The sequence below is a fragment of the Manis pentadactyla genome, chromosome 17, assembly GCF_030020395.1.
Source record: "Manis pentadactyla isolate mManPen7 chromosome 17, mManPen7.hap1, whole genome shotgun sequence".
NCBI classification, from domain to species: domain Eukaryota; kingdom Metazoa; phylum Chordata; class Mammalia; order Pholidota; family Manidae; genus Manis; species Manis pentadactyla.
The window spans coordinates 37,736,002-37,757,641 of NC_080035.1; the positions used below are offsets into that span (position 1 = coordinate 37,736,002).

A 21,640-nucleotide genomic window follows, 5' to 3' on the forward strand; every position below is an offset into this window, starting at 1 on the left:
TATCAAGAATAGGCTATTGAATGGTAAAGAGAAACTGTGCTTCTTCAGGGCAAACTCAGTAATTTTTCTCACATTCCCTTCTACTGCTTTAAAAATATACTTAAGATATTTCCAAATTTTAATACTGTTGTACAAAAATATGCCTAAGATAAACATTAGTACACAATTATAATCTTGAGACTAATGAGAAAGGAAAAAAATCAATTTTGATCATACAAAATTTTTTAAAAAGGATTTTCTTCAGAACACTTCCCATATTTATAAAGCTACACTATTTGCAGGAATTCAGCAGTATCCAACATAGATGCCGGAATAAAAAAATTTTATAAAAAATAATAAAAAATATAAAATTTTTATAAAAAATAATTTAAAAAATTACTATTACGGATCATTTAACTGTATTCTCTCTGGGCACTAAATAAAGAGACCAATTACAACTGGGCAGTGTGCATGTACAACAAGTCTCATAGACCAAAAACTAAGTCCATAATTGGGGACAAGCAAGATGAGCTAATGTAATATTACCTGTACTAGGAAAACAGGTCAAAAGACAGGCTCCCCTGATACAAAGGTTATAAATGGTGGTCTACCAGCTAAGCCCAGCCTCAGAAGTACTGGGGCTATTGCTAATTCCAGTTGTCTCCCTTTTCTAGATTCCCTGCTTGTCTTCCTGGATATTTATCATCCCTGTGGTAGCACAATATTTATTTATGTTTAGCTCATTAATAAATACACAGAAATAATATTTTGTTACTTATAACCACACAAGTTTCACAAATGCACACTCTTAGTCTTTCCTTGAGTGTACATATATTTTCTTTTCTCGCTGTCATCTACTTAGCCTTTCACTCATTATCAGTATTTTCTTTTTGTTACCCTGGGAGACCATGCATCTTTCATTTATTGATTCTTTTACTTGTTTATACATTTTCTAATTAACTTAGTGTCTAATAACTGCCAAGTACTGGAGATAGAGAATGAACACAGGCTTGGTCTTCAGAGAGCTTATCAAGTGGGGCAGAGAGACAAGTGAGCCAGTAATCATAATGCAACATAATGCGTGCTATGATGGATATATACAAGATAACAGAATTATGTGGTGGTGGCAGGGAGTCATGTGCACATTTACAGAGAAGGGGAAATGAGCTGAATCTGGAATCTGATTTGATGAGACAGATTTGGTTGTGCATATAAGCATGTGTGTATGGGTGGGTGCAGGAGAGAGTAAAATGCAGAGTAGGAATAAACTACGCCAAGAAAATAAACAGCCTAATCAATGACCTGGAGGTATCAGTGAGTGAATGAACATGGCCAAGCTTGAGGAACTCTAAGTTGTTCAGTATTTGGTAATGGGGTGCAAATGGTAACATATTGGATATTAGACTGGAGATCTGGACAAGGCTACAGGATTATAAGCAGAAGAATGCCACAATCAGACTTAGAAATTTGAGTCTGGTGTAGCAGTGTAAGTGTAAAGGATGGAATGGAGCTCAGTAAGAAGGCTTCCATAATTACCCAAGAAAATGATTAGGGTTGCTGAAGACATCATAGGAAGGAAAAAAGGACTGAGAGAGATTTACAGACAGGACGGAAAAGACTTTGTAAATAAAGATTAGAGACTGAGAGAGTCAAAGTTGACAAATGCATGTGAAATTTTTGAGAAATACAGTGTCTGGTAAGCAGTTGGGTATTTATATCTAAATCTCAAAAATTCTGGAAGATCAGACAGTACAGCGGGTTGGTGAATGCATGGCTACACAGGAGATCACTAAAATTAAAGAGGTTATTGTTAGGCAAGAACAGAGTGCTGGGAAAATAACCATGTAAGGAGGATGTGAATGAAAAGGAACCTTACGAAGTTGTTGCAGACAAATGACCAGAAGGGAGGGAGAGTGTCAGGAGAATGTTGTTCCGGAAGCCAAGGAAGTAGATGTTTTGACAAGGGAACGGTGAAAAGAGTCAAGTAAGAGAAGTTTATTTAAGAACCAATTGGATTCAGCAAACAGAAGGTTATTACTTAGGTAAGTCACTCGTGTACAGAAAATATTACATGTTTTGGAAATAGTCTGTATGGGTAAAAAAAAAAAAAATCCCCAAACACTTAAGTTAAAAATTTCAACTTGAAACATAGTACCAAACTTTCTCATTTTTAACTTCACACTTACAATGTAAGAATAATTAGCTGTTATATAATTCAATTGCTTAATCACACAGGTGATCTTGAGTTCTTAAAAATTCTTAATATAATTCAGAGCATACCTTTCTGCATTTGTAGCAGACATAATATGCATATCTATTCATGGCATAGCCAGCTGGGTCATTATAAAATCTCACACCAGGAGTTATGATAGCTTCACTCTTATGCAGACCTTCATATTCCAATCTCATTAAGGCTTTTCTTCTGACATCTTCATAGAGTTCTTTTATTGGATCAAGCAGGTCTTTTAATACTACATGATTTATTTTGTTCTGAAATTTAAAAAATGAACATTCTTTAACTGAATCATTTATTCACGCATTCAACAAACACTCAGTATACACCTGAGTACCAAACACTCTGCTAGGAGACAACCAGACAGCAAATGTTTTCTAAATAAATTGTCATTTAAAAATAATTCTGTGAAGTCATCACAAGCCCATATTCTCCCAAAGTCAGGGAAAATGGGGGAAACTGGGGTACAAGGTGTGAAAATTACATTTTATTAACCTCTTATTTTCTGAATCTGCAATACATCTCTTGCTGCCTTTGCTGTTCAGGGAATAGGTTACCCTGCTGCCACAAATAAGACACACTCCGTGTGAGTGTGTGTGCGTGTGTATGCTGGTTCCTTAAGGGTAGGGTAGAATGTAAGGTGATAGAAATGAGCAAGCAGCATTTCCTACACCACCTTCATGCGTCATTTCTTAAATATGACCTTCCTTTGTGGAATCATCTGAGAAGGAAGAGCAAAATATAATCTTTTTATTATTCTTCAGTCTAAGCAATGATTATCCTACATCTTTCCATGTTATATCCTTTATATCAGTTTGCAAATCTAAAAATAAGGAAATGGGGAGAACTTAATAGAACAAAAGGAATGAAGAATTAATAGAGAAGGTATTGTTAATCACATTCTTAAATAAAGGTTTTTTTATTAATCACTATTAGCTTGCCAAATTGCTTACTCTCTCTGAAGAGATGTATTGAAATGTCAAGAAATTTCTCCTTTTTTTACCTGAGCTCTAAAAGAATCTGCCTTAATGGCATTGCAAGTTCAGGTTTCTCTCTTAAATGCAAAGTATCATTCCTGCAAGCACCATGGGCTCATTTTTCTTTTTGGTAGTCACCTGTTGTCATGTCACAAGGTCTGAACTCTGAAAATAGTGAGGATGAAGGCACTTTGATGAATGATGCTGTCTAAATGATTTTTCGGACGCAGAATGGTTAACTCTTCACTGACAATTTACTGTTTTAAAATGCATTATAATAGATAGAGAATCTTATACTGTTCTCTGGCACCACGTGGATGAGGAAAGCAGAAATTGATGGGGGCTGGTTGTAAAAAGTACAGTGGGAAGGACACTGAGAGATGCTAACATGTTTACTTTGAAAAATGAAAACATAAAGATAAAGTTGAAAATAAATACAAAGTAGATGATTTGTGACTCTTTCCATACCTTGCAAATGGGACAAGATATAAATCCAAACGTTATCCTTGGACCAAGCCATCTGTTTTCCAAAACTCGTTGGCAGCACTGCAAGTGAAATACGTGACTGCAGTCCAGCTTCAAGTTAAAGAAAGAGAAGAATATAAGCAAACATAGTAATGAGAAATACTCAAGTAACTGGCAGATTATTGAATGCAAGATGCTACTTAAAGCAAGTTAAAGAAAAATCAGGAAATTAAGTACAGTGAAATTTAAGCACTTTTACATTATTTGTGGGACATTATCAACTAGGTCTTTGCTTCTCCCAATTTTCTGCCATCCATATATAAATTTCACCTTAGAAGTAGGGAGAAATACAAAATTATTCACTTTTATATCTCATAGAAGAAGAAACTACTCATTTAAAGATTTAAGATTTTTTTAGACTATTCATTGCCATGGAATCATATTTGAAAACATAAATAAATAAGTGGTCAAAGTTAAAGGACTTATTTAATATAGTATCTTCTATAATATTACTAATATTATATAGGTTTATGCATATACATTTTATATAAAGGTAAATCCATTACATAATGCTGTAAAATACTATTCCGGATTTTGGAAATCAAGAGGACAGTAGCTACTAGATCATCTATCTTTTTCCTCCCTTATGAACATTTTATACATCCTGTTGATTGTATGGGCCTGCCCAAATCACAAACCTGAAACAGAACATAGAGACAGAATTTGCTCTTCAATAAAATGGTAGATGTTAATGGGATATTTTATCCCAATGATATAAAAGAGGTTTAATGACCTGTTTATTTAACAAATATATTTATAACTCCCATTTTAAAAGCTAGACAGATTTTAATACTTTAAAAGCTGAGACAACCTGAATGGCTGGTGCTGCGGAAAGCGCTTCTGTGAAACAGATCATGCACATGTCATCAGCATCTTGCTTCAGTGTGGTGGCATTTTTATCACAGCCATGTAGACAGGGCAGACAATGCTCTTCATTTTTAACGCCTCCACATGGATGGCCACAAGGATGTGTCTTACTACAGGCTATCTTAGCATATTCCTATTAAAGAGGAATTAAAATGGCATACAAAATATCAAAAGAAGCACACATCCTAGTAATTATATCCATTATATTAATATTCCAAGATATTTTCCCACAGGAAATACATATTAAAGCCAAGTGACAACAAAGTTATTTTTATTTTTTGAATATAACTTAGGATTATGAACAAAGTCTATTTTTCTTTTAATGTGATTTATAAAAATTTCTTATCATGTAAAGGGAATGTTGATAAAAATATGAATTGCGATTTTAATCTATTTATCACACATAGCCATGAAGGAAAAAAGAATTCCTGACATATATCTCCCAGTCACCACCAACCCACTTGCCAAAATGGGGATGAAGAAAAATACAGATACCTTTCACTATCTGGGCACTAGCCCAATTCTTCCTAATTGAATTGAGGAAGATATTTGGATGGCATGGAATATGTGTGCTGAACTCTCAGATACTGGAAGTTTATTATTATGAAATAAGTGAATAAAAGTATGGAAAAGCTCAAGGAAATATTTCCATAAATTTTTAAACTCTTTCTAGCACAAAAACAAACATTAAATATATATGATGGAGGTAACTGAGAAACGTACAGAGTCTGGTTTGGGCTCGAGAGGCTTCTCTGACTCATTCTCCATGAGGTAAAGCATTTAACTCTTGACACGGGTAATATACTAATTTAGAAAACTGGAGTGATGCTGAGCTCTAACTCTTATTTATATGAAGTAAAGGTGCCATGAGGGAACACTTGCTGTTACTTACTGGGTGGCCTGCATGTGTAACTAGACACTCACCTGGCAATCTGCATCGGAACACACACTGCCAACAGCAGACAGCTCTGTTCCATTCCTGGAGCCACAGAAGCGACAGGCTTCTGAGCTACTTGTGGTAGGTTTGCCTAGGTTCAAGCAGAAAAAGAAAAATCTTCCTTGAGAATATGTTTCCTACATATTTTTTTTAAAAAATTTAAAAAAAGCAAGCAAATCAGGTTTGTGTCAGTTGTCATCACTAAGAAATCAGCCTGCTGGGTCATTCTAAAATCTCCCATTTTTTTATGGAATGGAAGGATGGTAAGCTGCCTTAATATAAAGTAACTAATCACAAAACAAGAGATAGTAAAGATCTATCTGAAGCCAAATAAATTATTAAATGACTTATTTTTACTTTTCCATTAAAAAAAAAAGGACTAGACTTCTTATCAAAATGGCAGGTTGAGTAGATATGGCAAGCTCCTGGCTCCAAAAACACAATACCTGACAAAATTTAACAATAAAAATTAAACAAAAATACAAGAAGAGAGAGAAATCTTGAAGTATTTCTACAGTGACAAAATCACAAAACATAGGAGAAAAACCTATCATCAGAGAATATGAAATCTGAGACACAGAATTCTCACCCAAAGAACTAGAGATAATAGAGCAATTTGAAAAGGAATTTAAATATGTTTGAAGTAGTTAAAGAAGGAACAGAATCCATAAAATAAGGACAGAACAAGAAAAAGATTTGAAAAATATAGACCACACTCATTTTATAACACAGATATAAAAATTCTTAATATAATAGTAATACATTGAATTTAGCAATATTTACAGAAAATATATTTTTTGAAAAGGATAGTTTATATCATGAATACAGGGATGGTTCAACATTAGAGCATTTATTAATGGAATATACAATACTGATAGATTATGAGAAAAAAATCAGCTATGAGAAAAAAGACCATGCTATTTTAGCATGAAAAATTACTCATATTTAGTGTTAATTTATTAAGGTTTATACCTAATTCTACCGCCAAATTTGTGTCAGTCAGACAAATGGAAGACTATAAAGGTACTGAAAACTGAGAATTTGTCAGATTCAATGTAACTTTTAGCTGAGAATGTACCAGACTTATTTTAGAAAAATTAAAAATGAAAAAAACTCCTTATGTTTTGCAGATAAAATGACTTGCCCAAGATCATACAATTAGTGAGGGGCAAACTAGGTTTTCTGATATGTGATTGAATGTTCTTTCTACAACAGAACATTGCCTAGTAAATATAACAACATAGACAGTGATCAATATCTCAAGTTTTGAGTATACTCAAAATTACTGACATCAAATAAATAGTATCTAGTTTAATTATAATTAGTAAGCATGGTTCGATCTTAAATTCTCTTTTACCTGTGTGTTCTCGGAATTCCACCATTGCCTTCATTGTTTTAGAATCTGCTAGTGCCATCAACCAGAACAATTTGGTTCTACCACAACCTTCATGAAGATCAACTTTTATAGCTTCTTCTTCTTCTTTAAAGACCTATTGTTTCATTAAAGAAAAGAGAAAAGTATATTTGTTCACATATATAAATATATTTATTTATAAATATATATATTTTATTACTCTGAAAGAGGAAGTATAAAATTATTCAATAATACTAAGCCCTCTAAGAAGTTCCAGTATCTCCAATCTTCTCTTCAATCTTCGCAATAGCCCCACTTTTATAAATGTGGAAACTAAGGTGCAGAGCTTAAACAACTTGCTTGATTTACACAGTAAGACAGCTGGGAACTACACCACTGAGGTCTTTGATTCCAAAGTCTATATTTTTCTCATTACGTCAAACCTCCTTACCACATTTATTTCAAAATTTACTGAATGTATTTTATGCCAGATACTTTTCTGTATGTAAGACAGAAATCTTCACCTGTCTTTGATGAGTTTTGGTTCGCCGATGAAGATGGAGGAATCTGTCACAGTCGGTGCATAAATTCCCACACACATTGCATAAAATGATTGCTGCAGTTTCACCATCATCATGGTTATCACACATTGGCTAAAACAGGACATAGCCATGTATTTATTACATTAGGTTAATAAGAAAGTTTCAGATAATCAATTTATAAATTGAATGTAATTTACTTAAATGATAACAGACTGTTATTCTTAAGTCTGTTAGGAATTTAGAATCTGCATGTTAAACAGATTATATAGCAAGTATACTTACCTACAGAATCCCTCAAAATTCCCAATTCAATGATTAAAGTGCCATTAAGTTTCAATGATAAACATGTATACTTTGATTACTGATAATAAATTTTCTCCCCATTATAGTAAAATATTCTGTATGCTAAATGAATGCATGATTCATTTTTGAAACTAGAACATTAATAAGAAAATCCTGAAAGGGTCTATAGAAAGTCTTTCTTCCACTGAACCTACAGATAACTATCAACCTGTAAGCCCACTAGTGAATAAATGGCATGCTGTGTTGCCTCTCTTAATGCTTTATTTCCTTCTTACCTAAAGACTGATTACATTTAGTACAAAATCTAGATGTATAATCAGAGTCTGGCTAAAAACAAATTTTGTTAGGAGGCAAACATGACACAGAGAAGAAGGGGAAAGGAAGTTCTTCTATGTAATTAAAGCCCCTAAGATACTATGAAGAGGGAACCCCTCAGTGAAATAGAGATGTGAGGTTGAACTTAGGCAATGTGACACAATTTTTTGAGGGTTACACTAATTGTTTATTACTACTTGAAGGTTTTTTTTTTCAGCTAAGCTAAAACTTACTATAAAGAAAAACAAAATAAACTTTTATAAAGTAATTTTGATCTTACCATTTGTTTTTGTTGTCCATCCTTTCCCATCCATCTCCCTGAGGAGAGACGATCTACATGGTCCTGATCAAGAACGCACAGTGACGCTAGAGCAAGCCAGAGCTGTTGAAAGAAAAGGCTGTTAATGCTCCTGAATTTTTAGGAAAGCCTAATAAAATGCTGACTCCCTAACACATGAGAACAGCTCAATAAATACTAGCTGAATTTGAAAATGTATCGATACCCAGTGGCATTCAAATTTTCCGGATGTGGTATCAGGCACACATGTTCCTTGCTTTATGTACAATGCACATAGTACACACTCAAATATTTACCAAATAAAAGACTGCTGTTCTGCTGAACCATTCTGTTTTGTACCTGACAAAGTTATCCTTTATTGGTCTACTACGTAAACAGTATTATCAAGCAATGAATTTACATATTAAATATTTACTATACTAATGCCTCCTGCAAATTTTTCCATCTAATATCATCTACCTGAGGCACTGCATTCTAAGGAAGGTGGTACAGTGGCTGTTTTGATTTCACACAGCCCAATTCCTGTAGATAAAACAGTTCCTCAGAAGTCTCTGCATGCCCCTAACTGCCCAGCACCATGTTTGGTATACTCTGTCAGAAAAAAGTACATGTGCAATAAACCTTAGAAAATTGCCATCAAAAATAGTTTAAAGCTTTCTGAGGCTTAAAGGTAAGCTTCAACTTTACATAGAGTGATGCATTTCCTCATTATGAAAAGCTGACAATTATTTAAGTGTCTATCCCTGTGAATGTCACTGGATATGAAGACTAAGAGAGGGAAAAAATGGGAAAGAATAAGCAGAAAAATAAAATTTAAATATGCAAGAAAAAAAGGAGTACAGAATGAAAAAAAAGCGCATGCACAGTGGGAAAAGGTTACAGTCAAAATAATTGCTTCAGATGTCACACTCAGTAGCCAATTACATAAACTGGCCTTTTCTGCCCTAGAGAAATACAATTTATCTTTTTTTTCAGACTTCTGATGATTAACTTAGGCAATTTCTACTGGCGTTTATTTCTTCCTAATGCTATCACACTGCCCTGCTTCAAGGAAATCTTAAATCTCTTTTGGAAGTATATGAAATTCAGTAGGTTAAAAATTACTATATCTCAACAAAGTGGGTACAGAAGTATCATACCTCAACATAATGAAGTCAGTATAGGACAAACGCACAGCTAACATCATCCTGAGTGATAAAAAGCTGAAAGCTTTTCCTCTAAGATCAGGAACATGACAAGGATGCCCACTCTTACCCATTTATTCAACATAGTATTGGAAGTCACTAGCCACAATCATTAGGCAAGAAAAAGAAATCAAAGGCATCCAAATTGCAAAGAAAGAAGTAAAACTGTTACTATTTGCAGATGACATGACACTATATATATATAGAAAACTCTAAAGACTCTACCAAAAGCTACTAAAGCTAAAATAAATGAATTCATTAAAATCACAGGATACAAAATAACATACAGATATCAGTTTCATTTCTATACACTAACAATGAGCTATCAGAAAGATAAATTAATAAAAATATCCCATTTACAACTGCATCAAAAAGAATAAAACACCTAGGAATAAATTTAACAGAGGTGAAAGATCTGTACTCTGAAAACTCTAAGACATCGATGAAAGAAACTGAAGATGACACAAATAAATGGAAAGATATTTAATGCTCATGAATTGGAAGACTATTGTTTAAATGGTCACATTATACAAAGCAATCTACAGATTCAATGCAAGTCCCCCAAAAATACTGATGGTATTTTTTACAGAACTAGAACAAACAATCCTAAAATCTGTATAGAACCACAAAAGACCCCCAAGTAGCCAAAGCAATCCTGAGAAAGAAAAAGAAAACTGGAGGTAGCACATTCCCAGATTTCAAACTATACTACAAAGCTATAGTAATAAAAACAGAATAGTATTGGCACAAAAACAGGCATGTAGATCAGTGAAATAGATTATGGAACCCAAAAATAAACCCATGCATATATGGTCAATCTATGACTAAGAAGACAACAATATACAATGGGGAAAGGACAGTCTTTTCAATAAACGGTGTTGGGAAAACTAGACAGCTACATGCAAAAGAAAGTAAGTGACCATTATCTTATACCGTATACAAAAATAAATTCAAAATGGATTAATAAAGTTAATGTAAGACCTGTAATCATAAAACTCCTATAAGAAAACTTAGGTAGTACATTTTTTGGCATTGCTCTTAGCAATATTTTTTTTTGGACCCATTTCCTAAGGCAAGGGTAACAAAAGCTAAAATAAACAAATGGGGTTACATCAAACTGAAAAGCTTCTGCACAGTGAAGGAAATCATCAACAAAACAAAGAGGCAATCTACTGAATAGGAGAATATATTTGCACATCATACATCTGGTAAGGGGTTAATATCCAAGATACATAAACAACTTACACAACTTCATGTATTAAAAAAGAAGTAACACAATTAAAAAATGGGCAGAGTTCTTGAACATCTATTTTTCCAAAGACTACATACAAATGGCCAACATGCACATGAAAAGATGCTCAAAATTACTAATCATCAAGGAAATGAAAATCAAAACCACAATAAGATATCACCTCATACCTGTCAGACTGTCTTTTATCAAAGAGACACAAAATAAGAGGTGTTGGAGAGGATGTGGAGGAAAGGGGTCCCCCTGTACACTGTTGGTGGGAATGTAAACTGGTGAAGCCACTATGGAAAACAGTATGGAGGTTCCTCAGAAAATTAAAAATAGAACTACCACATGACCTAGCAATTTCACTTTGAGTTATTTAACTAAAGAAAATGAAAACACCGATTCAAAGGAATATATGCACCCCTATGTTCATTGTAGCATTATTTTGATAGCCAAGATAGGGTAAACTAAGTGTCCTTTGATAGATGAATGGAGAAGAAAATGTAGTGTGTATTACTATATATATATATTTCTCAGCCATAAAAGGGAATGAAATCTTGCCATTTGTGACATCACAGATGGACCTTGAGGGTATAATGCCAAGTGAAGTAAGTCAGACAGAGGACAATAGTAATTTCAGGTATATGTGAAATCTAAAAATCAAATGAACAAACAAAACAAAACAGACTCAAAGATACAGGAAACAAACTGTTAACTAGCTACCAGAAGGAGGAAGTGTTGGGAATGTAATGTACAGCACAAGGAGAACAGTCAATAATATTGTAATAACTTTGTATGGTGACAGATAATAACTAAACTTATTTTGGGGATCATTTTATAATGTATAAAATATCAAATCACTATGATGTATCCTTGAAACTAATAGGATATTATATGTCAATTATACTTCAATAAAAACAAATTTGTTTTTAGAAATGCTGCTTTGAGTTGGAAGAATGATAGTTGAAAGGTGTAAGTGTTATTTAGACCTAAAAAAAAGTATGCATATTCTTGCAACTAGAAAGATTTTAATAGTTTTTTATAGAACTATTAAATCAAGCTTATCAATTGCATTATTCAATAAAGATATGCCATTATTCTTTCTTATGAGACCTAAGTATTAAAAGGTTATTTGAATTCTTAAAAAGAATTTACCACAGATGTCTCACCTTAAGAGTGCAATCCCACTCCATAAGGGATTCTGCCCCATCCTACCCTGTGCACACACTTTTTGTTTTTTATAAGTAAGGCCTGTAAATCCAGTAATTAGATTATAGGGTTCTACTTTAGGACAACTGAGCCAAAAGTGTAGCAAGGGCAGTTTCTGGGAAGGACCTTCAGTCTGTCACAGCATAATGCTGACACTAAATTTATGGTGTTAGCCACAGTGAATATATCATTAGAAAGACAATACCCTGACACAAGGTTATTTAGCTTATCTAACCAGTTTTATCCCTATCTTCACAAAAATTACAAAAGCAAGTAATAAGGAATATAAAATAGTAAATATCTGTAACCACCACACTAGAGTGAAAAAAACCCACCCTAGTTGTTGCAATACATCTCACTGGAGATCTGAATTCTTCCTCCATCTTAGTCAAGGCGATGATGGTTTCTGCAATGGCATTCTTTGTCACCCGAGACCATGCTTCTGACAGATGACCCTATTGAACAGGAAAGAGTAATTTAATAAGCCACCAGAAATGTATAATTATAGTAGTAAATTCTATTCTCTTAATAATATCTCACCATAATGGAAAGATTTTAGTGGAATTTTAAATCAGTGGACATACTTCTGAAATAAAAATCCTTCACAACTCTATGAATTTCAACTTCTAATCACTATTTTTATAATTCAAAAGAAAAGTAAATAAAAATTTAGGTTCTCAATACTCTTTTCCTATAGAGCTCAAAGGCATTTCCTCTTACCTTGAGTAATTTTGATTATGAAACCTTACATGAAAATTATATAGCTAAACTTTAGATAAATATTACTTTAGACAAATATTACTAGACTGCAAGAGCAAAATGGGTTCAAATTACAACTACCTTTATTTGCTAACTTGACCTCAACAACATTTGACTACCACGGATTTTAGGTATTCCTAAATATTTTCAATCTATGATCATCCTGAGAAGGCCTATTTGAGAACTGAGAAAATTCTCCATTTCTCCAATTGAGAAAATGTCCATGTTGTTGAGAACTTCCTAGCTCTCCAGAATATCTTCCTTCATCCAATATCCACATACTCTGAGCCTTTTAAGGGGTAGTTCAAGTTCCTCCTCCTCTGAAATGCCTCCCATCTACTCTAGTCTCAGGATCCTGTATCTCAGAGTATCTTGGCCTCCTCAGGCTGGACTCCTAGGAATATAATGGAATGTGAGGAAGCTAACATGTTTTGAGACAAACAATAAGTTAGGCACTTTGAGAAATAATTCCCTTTCCTTCACACTCCAGATCTTTCTGAAAAGCCAACATCTAAAGACAGTGGTACAGCATATTAATAAAAATGAGTTAAGGCTTTATAAGTCAGGAGAACTGAAGAGAATGAGAAATTTCCACTTTGGTGAGCCATTTTTCTTTTAGGCTTTTGGACACAGGCTGTTTGTCAGGGTTCAAAGAGTGTATTTTATTTTTTAAGTTTTAAAGTCTTAGAAGACTTATGTAACAATTCTCAAGGAAATTATTTGGGAAGCTTGAAATGGAGTTTATAGAAAGGACAAATTTATTGCTAACTGAAAAGACAAATGGTGCAACACCTAACATCAAAACTTACTAAACAGAGTCTTTAATAACACTAATGTACTTCTGTCGGTTCAGTGCAGTAAGCTGCTTGTTTTGTTTATCAGAATTCTACTGCACTTCATTGACATAACAATCAGGAGGATGGGAACTTACTGCTGCCATATCCTTAATAAGTTTAATGATGATCTCTGAGATTTGGGTAGGAGTTGAGCCTTTCATCCACCAATGACTTTCACCTCGTCGAATATAACTACAAGGAAAAGCCAGTATTTGAAGACCAATCAGTGGCAGTTACAAATGAGTAAGGAGACTGTTATTTCAGCCTGCAGCATTTTAATTTATAAATGACTAAATCAATTCAAGGATTTTAAAAGAAACAGTTAAAACATTACCCATAATCTATCTCCTTAACTCCAAGAGAGTAGCTATTGTGATATGTATTCCCTTTCAAATATTTCTATGTACCATTTTTGTATGCATCTTCTAGAACAGTACTATTCAAAGTATAACCAGAGACCACAAATTATTTTTTACCAGCCAACATAGAGATAAGAACTTGTGCTAGAACATGTAAACTACGTCAGTGAGCATGCTCCTGGTTAGCTCAGCTGGCATTTCTTTTCCCGAGCAAGACTAGATGAAGGAAGTGGACTGATCTACATTCTGGTGTTACCTGCTTAATGTCATGGATTGACTTTTTGACTAGCATTCTTCCAGATGTTTCTCATTTTCTGTTTTACACTCAATTCTGTAACAAACATTCCTGCATATATATCTTTGTAAACATGTAAGAACATTTTTGAGGAAAACAGTTCTAGAAGTAGAATCAGTAGGTCAAAGGATATGCATATTTTAAACAGTGATATGTTATCAAATTGGCATCAAAAAAGCTGTAGCAATTCATGTTAGCTATCATTAAAAAAAGTCTATGCCAATGCAAAGATATTTCCCTATTGTTTTAATATACATTTCTCTGATTAGCAGTGAAGTGTCTTTTCATTTATTGGTATTTGTAATTTTTCTTCTCTGAAGTAAATGCTCTTTCCTATTTTCCAATTAGTTGTCTTTTTCTCATTGATTTGTAGTCACTCTCCTAATATTATGAATAATAAATCACTGTTTACTATGTAGGTGTTAAGTATTTTTTCCAAGTCAGTTGCTTCAACTTAAAACATTTTGGTAGTATTGTCTATCAATTAGTTTTCATTTTTAGGTAGCCAAATATGTGAATTTTTTTCCTCTGTGGGTTTTGGGTTCTGTGCTTTTTTTAAGGAAGTCTTTCCAAACTGAACTTCACAAAAACATTCTTCGATAATTTGTCCTAGTAGAGTTTTAAAAAACATATAAAAGCTTTAATTGATCTCAAGTTTATTTCTGTATTTAGTGTGAGGTAAGAATATACAATTTTCTTTTTCTACATGGGAAGTATTTGAATGTCATCTATTTGGCAGACATTCCTTTCCCTGTTAATTCAAAATGACACTTTCACTACACACAGCATTCTTTTATACATGGGCCACTCATTTATGGTTGCTATTTGGTGAGTAAGTAAACAAAGTAGAATTTGAAATCATGTCTTAATTCTCCACACAGTGGTTTACTCTGTTCTATTTTCATACTAAAACAGATGCAGTGACCAACCTGGAATTGAAAATCATTGGCAGAGTAACTGTAGTAACTCCTTTGCCCACAGTGGTACCGGCTGTCCCCGTGATGGTGGTTCCTTTGGCTTTTAGCTGTACGGTGAGTGCTTTGGCAATGCATCCTAGAAACATGTCCAAGATACCTAGCTTATTCCAGTCTCCTTTCTCTGTTGAGTGAATGATATCACTGATATCTGCAGGGGGGAGGGATTTCACTCCTATGATGCTGGCCAGTCGATTAGGGGTCACTTCAGGCAAAACTCGTCTTAGTAAGGAGGTCACCTGATAAGAAAAAATAAAAGAAAAAATTCCATTTCAGATTGTTGTTTTAAAGTTTTCATTTTTAAGATAAGGCTAGTTGCTGTTCTATGACTTCAAAAGCTTTGAGAAGGGCAGAAATATGATATAAACACTATTTTTAATTCTCAAGGGCAGCAAGAAAAATCATGTGTTTATCTGATCAGTATTAAAGGGAAATTACATTATATATCTCATGGTAATAAGACAATCAGTAGCCAGAATAGTCTTTATCACAATAGCACATTAGTAAAATGGAACATGTCTTGCTCTTCCATATTCTCATTAAGATGAGTCAAAATAATAAGGTGGAGTTAAAATACAATCCAAAAAAAAAATAAAAATCAATCCTAAGGCCCTTAGGTGATTCTCTTTACTGGCATAATTTTTAACCATGTTTCAAGTAACAAAATAAGCCCAGAGGTAAGTGGTATGACCAAGCACCTGTCTCTGGACTCGAGGAGAGGCTGTGTGGAGCAGTGAGAAGAGATCCTGGAGCAGAGTGAGCTGCTGAGCCAGGTACTGCCGGCCCACGTTAGAGCCGCTCAGTGCTAAAACCATGGAGAGCAGCTCAAAGCAGTAAGCATCGGAGGAGGCATCTTCATCACTCGGCTGAGAATTGGCATTTTCTTTGCTTGATATGGCATGTTCCCATTCTTCACGAACTCTGGTGGCTTCCATGCGAATAGCCTGGACGATGTGAGCACACACCTATTTCAAGGCAACATAACGGAAATGTAAAATCATTTTTTAAGTCTGATTTACTATTCTAAGGTAAAAAAAAAAAAAGACAAGCATATTAGTTGATTCTCATTTTGATACTCTTTCTCCCAGTCAACTCATTACACCATTCTCTTAACTCATCTTAAAAACAATATAAAACAAGGGAACCATGATTAAAAATCTGAATATTTAAATCGACTGTGATGTAGAAACTATATGCAAGTTACCAATACCCTGCCTGTGGTTTGAGACATCAAATGAAAACAAATTACCATATTTTATCACTTTAAAGACACATTTCCCTCTACATTTTAACATTTCTATTCATAATGCGCTTTGTAATTGCTGGTGTTCACAATTAAATTGCAGCAAATTTACTTTTTTAGTGATATATAAAACAACTGCATATTTTATAACTAGTAGCATCTATGATTCAATGAAACATCAATAAAGCACAAATAATTTCTTATCTACTTAAAAAAAGACTTAATGGTGTTCAAAGTTAAAATAATTGGTTAATTTAAAACCAGTATTTTATTTGGCCCTTGACAGGTTAATTTTTATGGTACCCAGGCACCCCATCACATGAACACTCTAGCATGACTCCTCCATCTCCTTATAGTTAAAATACTAACCAATGGTTTAGGTAACATTAAATTGCTCAGCAAAAAAACCTTCCCCCAAAACAAAACAAAACAAAACAAAAAACCCAATAGCAACAAACAACAACAAAAAAAACAGTGGGAAAAAGAACACAGGGATTGCAAATGAAATCTAATATAGCTGGGGATTTGACATCAAAATGAAACACTCTACCTGAAAATGAGAAATAACAAAGCACAGTAAGGAAGTTAACATTCATAACAAAATCTTGACAGCGATGTGGGTATGCCAAAATATTCCCTTTCTAGAAAAAGGCTGACCAATTTGCAGGACCTTTAAAAGTCAGCATAAAAAAGCCTCCATAAATTTTGGAAAGACACTTTATACCCTAAAAGCAACAAACAAAAACTGATGAAGGCAATGAAATGGCTGTTAACCAACCTGTTTTTGCAAGTTAGTCAGTTTACTCCTGCTGAATATGATTCCAACCATATGCTCTTTCAGGTCAGCATCAGATGTTGCCTTTAAATACAAAAAGGGAAAAAAAAAAAAGTAGGCTCTCTGAATAAAATTTGTATAAACTTATGCAGGTATTTTTGTAAGGTGAATTTACTTTAAATTGAGGCCTATAACACTAAGACAAGGGATAAAATTTGAAGAAATCATTATTGGGCCAAGGTCTATAAAAAGAACAAAATTTCTGAATTTAAGAAATCTGGAGAAGTTAACTATCTTTTCATGGATTTCTTTAATTTACTCAATCTGGGTCCCTTTTTATCTATTTCTAAATTGTGAGTATTATTAGGTCACATCCTACATTCAGTTGTTAGAAGAGTAATTCTGGAAAATCACATTTGGTTAAAAGGAAAGTAACCAAACAAAACTCTTTGATAATGTGTGGTCTTAAATTAAACTATTCTAACACCAGCAGTAATCAAGGAAATATAGCATTAAAAAATGACGGCTTAAATTTTATAGTGATTATTATATGAATGGTACTCTGCTAAGTGATAGTAGATATACAAACATATATATGTGTATATAAGTATATATACACATATTATATACATATACATATATAAAAATATATATACACATACATTATACATTATATATATACACATACACACACACACATGTAATCTTATTTCATCTTCACAACAGTTCCACAAGGTAAGATCTGAGGTTTTGCCTATTTTACAGGTAAGAAAACTGAGGCAAAGTACTCTTTTGTTTAAAGTAAAAAAGTGACTCTTGCTTTTCTCAGGATACAGAAAGCCACAAGAGACTGTCACTCCCACCTTAACAATGAGAAAAAGCTGATGATCTAAAAAGCTGTAACATTTTTGGTGCCCATCAGAGAGTTGAGATCAGGAGCCAGTTAAGTTGGAATTCAGAGAACGAAATCCATATAGTTGGACACTTCAAAACTACTCTTTCTGTGCTTGATAGAACAAGCAAATGTGCAAACAAACAAAAATCAGTAAGACTCTTGAAGACTTCAACAAAACTATCAATCAACTTGAACTAATTGATATTTATAGAACTCCCTCAGAAAATAAGCAGAGTTCACAATTCCTTTCAAGTGCACATGGAGATTTACTAAAATATTCATATGAACCAGAATTCAAATCTTACGAATGTTAAAAGAACTAAAATTATACAAAGTTTATTTTTGACCACAACTGAATTAAACTAGAAATTAATAATATAAAGCTATTAAGAAAATCCCCAAATATCTAGAAATTAAACAACATACTTGTAAGTTGCTCATGGGTCAAGGAAGAGATCAAGCGGAAGTCAAAATTATTTTGAACTGAATGAAATGAAAAAAAAACCAATACACCAAAATTTGTGACACTCAATTAAGGCAGCACCTAGAAGAAATCTACAGCATTAGTGATATGAGGCAAGAAAGGTTTCAGGTATCATCTACATTTGGACCTTAAGAAACTAGAAAAAGACTAAATCAAACAAAAAGCAAACAGATAGTAAAAATTATAAAAGAAGATACATCACTACAGTTTCTACTGATGCTAAAAGGAATAAGAGTACATTATAAACAAATTATACCAATAAATTCAGCAATTTAAATGAAATGGACAAGTTACTTGAAAGACAGAACTACCAAAGCTCACTCAAAAACAATAGGTAACTGCAACAGCCCTGTACTGTTAAAGAAAATAAATTTGTAAAACAAGTAAATTTTTGCTACTTAAAATACTAGCTAGATTATACATTGACACATGAGTTCCTTTTAGATCATTCTGTTATCCTTATTTTTAAACTTTTTTCATAATTTACTGTTTTTTTCTTTTTAAAACACCTTTATTGAGGCATACTCACATAACATACTGTTGACGTTTTTATAATGCACAATTCAAATGGTTTATAGTATATTCACAGATATGTGCAATCACCACCAGTCAATTTTAGAACATTTCCATCCCATGCAAAGAAGGATTGTACCATTTAGCTATCACTTCCCTAGTTTTTCTTTTACTAAAAAATAAATAAACTGCACATAAGCTACTATTGCTTACCTACTTAAACAGCAAAATATGGATTATTTTACTGAGTAAAAGAAGATGAAAAAAGATATATAAGAATATCCATTCTGATAAAAATTCTCAACAAACTAAGAACAGAAGGAAACATCCTTGATCTAAGCGCATTTACAAAAAAATCTATAGCTAACATAACACTTAATGGTAAAAGACGGAATACTTTCAAGATCCAGAAAAGGCAAAGATGTCTGATCTCACCACTTCTATTTAACATGGTATGAAGGTCTTAGCCATTGCAGTAGCAGAGGAAATGAAATTGAAGGCATTATAGGTTGGAAAGGAAGAAATAAAACCAACTTTCTTTGTAGATGACAGGATTATCTATGAAGAAAATCCAAAAGATTCTACAAAAAAGCTTCTAGAACTAATGGTGAAATTAAGAAGATTGCAGGATATATGTTCAATACACAAAAGTCAATTATATTTTTATATACCAGAAATGAAAAGGAAAGTGAAATAAAAACACTATTTACAATAGCATCAAAAGTACGAAATGTTTAGTGATAATTTTAGTATGAGATGTAAAAGACCTGTACATTGAACTACGAAAGACTTCTGATAAAAATTAAAGAAGATCTGAATAAATGGAAAAGAATATCATGTTGATAGACAGGAAGACTCAATATTATTAATATGCCAATTCTCCTCAAATCAACTTGTCAATCTGATGAAATTTCAATCAATATTCTAGCAGGTTTTTTTTTTTTTTTTGGTAGTGGGAGTAGGAAACTGACAAGCTGATTCTACACTTTATATGGAAATGCACAGGACCTGGAGAGCTAAAACAACTTTTACTTAAAACTACAGAAATCAAGACAGTCTGATGTTGGTGTAAGAGAATAAATATAGACGAATGGGCCAGAATAAAGAGACAAGAATTAGGCCTACACATTTACGATGAATTGATTATTGATAAAGATGGTCATTTCAATGAATGATAGTAGGACAATTAGGACATGTACATGTAAAAAATAAACAACAAAAAAAACCCTTCAATCTTTATCTCACACTGTATAGAAAAATTAACAAAACTATAGAAAGCTCTAAACAAAAGAACCAAAACTAATGCTTCTAGGAGAAAACAGGATAACATATTTGTAACCTTAGATTTTAGACATGAGACAAAAATCATGAGTCATTTAAAAAAACAGATAAATTGGACTTCATCAAAATTAAAAACTTCTATTCTTTGAAAGATAAATCATAGACTAGGAGAAAATATTTGAAAACACATATTTAGTAAAGGACCTATATCCTGAATAAATAAAGAAACCTTACAACTCACAAATACAACCCATATAAAACATGTGGGTAAAGTATATGAAGAGACACTTCACTAAATAAAGTGCAGAGACATCAAATAAGCACATGAAAATTTGCCTAACATTATTAATCATCAGAAAAATCCACATTAAAACCACAATGAGATACTACTATACCTAGTAGAATGGCTTAAATTAAAAAGTGACAATACCAAATGGCTGTTGAGAATGTAGAACAACTGGAAATCTCATACATTTCTGGTAAAAATGTGAAATGGTTTAATCACTGGAAAGATTTTGGCAGTTTCTTATGAAGTTAATCATACACTTACCTTACAACCCAGCAACTCTACTCATAGGTATTTATCCAAAAAATGAAAACATATCCATTTGAAGACTTTTATGCTAATGTTCATAGAAGCTTTATTAATAATGGCTAAGCAGAGGAAAAAACCCAAATATCCATCAAAAAGTGAAAGGATAAACAAATTATGGTAATTCTGTATAATGGAGTACTTCTCAGCAACCAAACGAATGAGCTACTGATAGAAGTTCCTACATGGATGAATCTCAGAAGCATTACACTCAGTGAAAGAAACCAGACAAAAAAGGTGACATTCTATGTGGTTTCATTTATGACATCCAGGAAAAGCCAACACTTAAAGGCAGACAGCAGTTTGCTGGTTGCCCGGGTCTAGGCCATGAGGGTTAAGTCTGGGAGTCATGTGTTTTATAACTTGAATGTGGTGATGATTTTACTACTGTATATACTGGTCAAAATTCACTGAACAATACAGTTTAAAAAGATGAATTTTTTTGTACACAAACTTTATTTTAAAAACTCAACCTAAAAGATTATTCTCCTAACAACTATTTCATGGACATCCAACTGCTGGCATAATCTTTTCTAATCAACCTTAATGCATCAACATACACTCTCCTACTATTAGGCCAGCCTCTTCAATGAGCCCTTGCTCTCATCTTCTCTATTAATCTAACTTTCACCCATTCTTCTTCAGGTTTAACTCTTCTACAATATCCCCCAAGAAGT

General features: G+C 33.2%; 1 protein-coding gene across 15 annotated transcripts in view; it reads right to left on the minus strand.

Moving 5' to 3' along the window:
• Positions 1-21,640, minus strand: part of MYCBP2 (MYC binding protein 2) — a 269,203-nt gene that overhangs the window by 6,356 nt on the left and 241,207 nt on the right. For all 15 annotated transcript variants that reach the window (XM_036893768.2, XM_036893769.2, XM_036893773.2 and 12 more), the window contains 12 exons: positions 17,202-17,282; positions 15,879-16,145; positions 15,136-15,419; positions 13,648-13,744; positions 12,293-12,412; positions 8,313-8,414; positions 7,397-7,525; positions 6,876-7,008; positions 5,506-5,609; positions 4,526-4,714; positions 3,658-3,765; positions 2,260-2,469 (listed from right to left, as the gene is read on the minus strand). In XM_036893768.2, the coding sequence (XP_036749663.1) occupies positions 2,260-2,469; positions 3,658-3,765; positions 4,526-4,714; positions 5,506-5,609; positions 6,876-7,008; positions 7,397-7,525; positions 8,313-8,414; positions 12,293-12,412; positions 13,648-13,744; positions 15,136-15,419; positions 15,879-16,145; positions 17,202-17,282 (1,824 nt within the window). The remainder of the gene's footprint in view (positions 1-2,259; positions 2,470-3,657; positions 3,766-4,525; positions 4,715-5,505; positions 5,610-6,875; positions 7,009-7,396; positions 7,526-8,312; positions 8,415-12,292; positions 12,413-13,647; positions 13,745-15,135; positions 15,420-15,878; positions 16,146-17,201; positions 17,283-21,640) is intronic.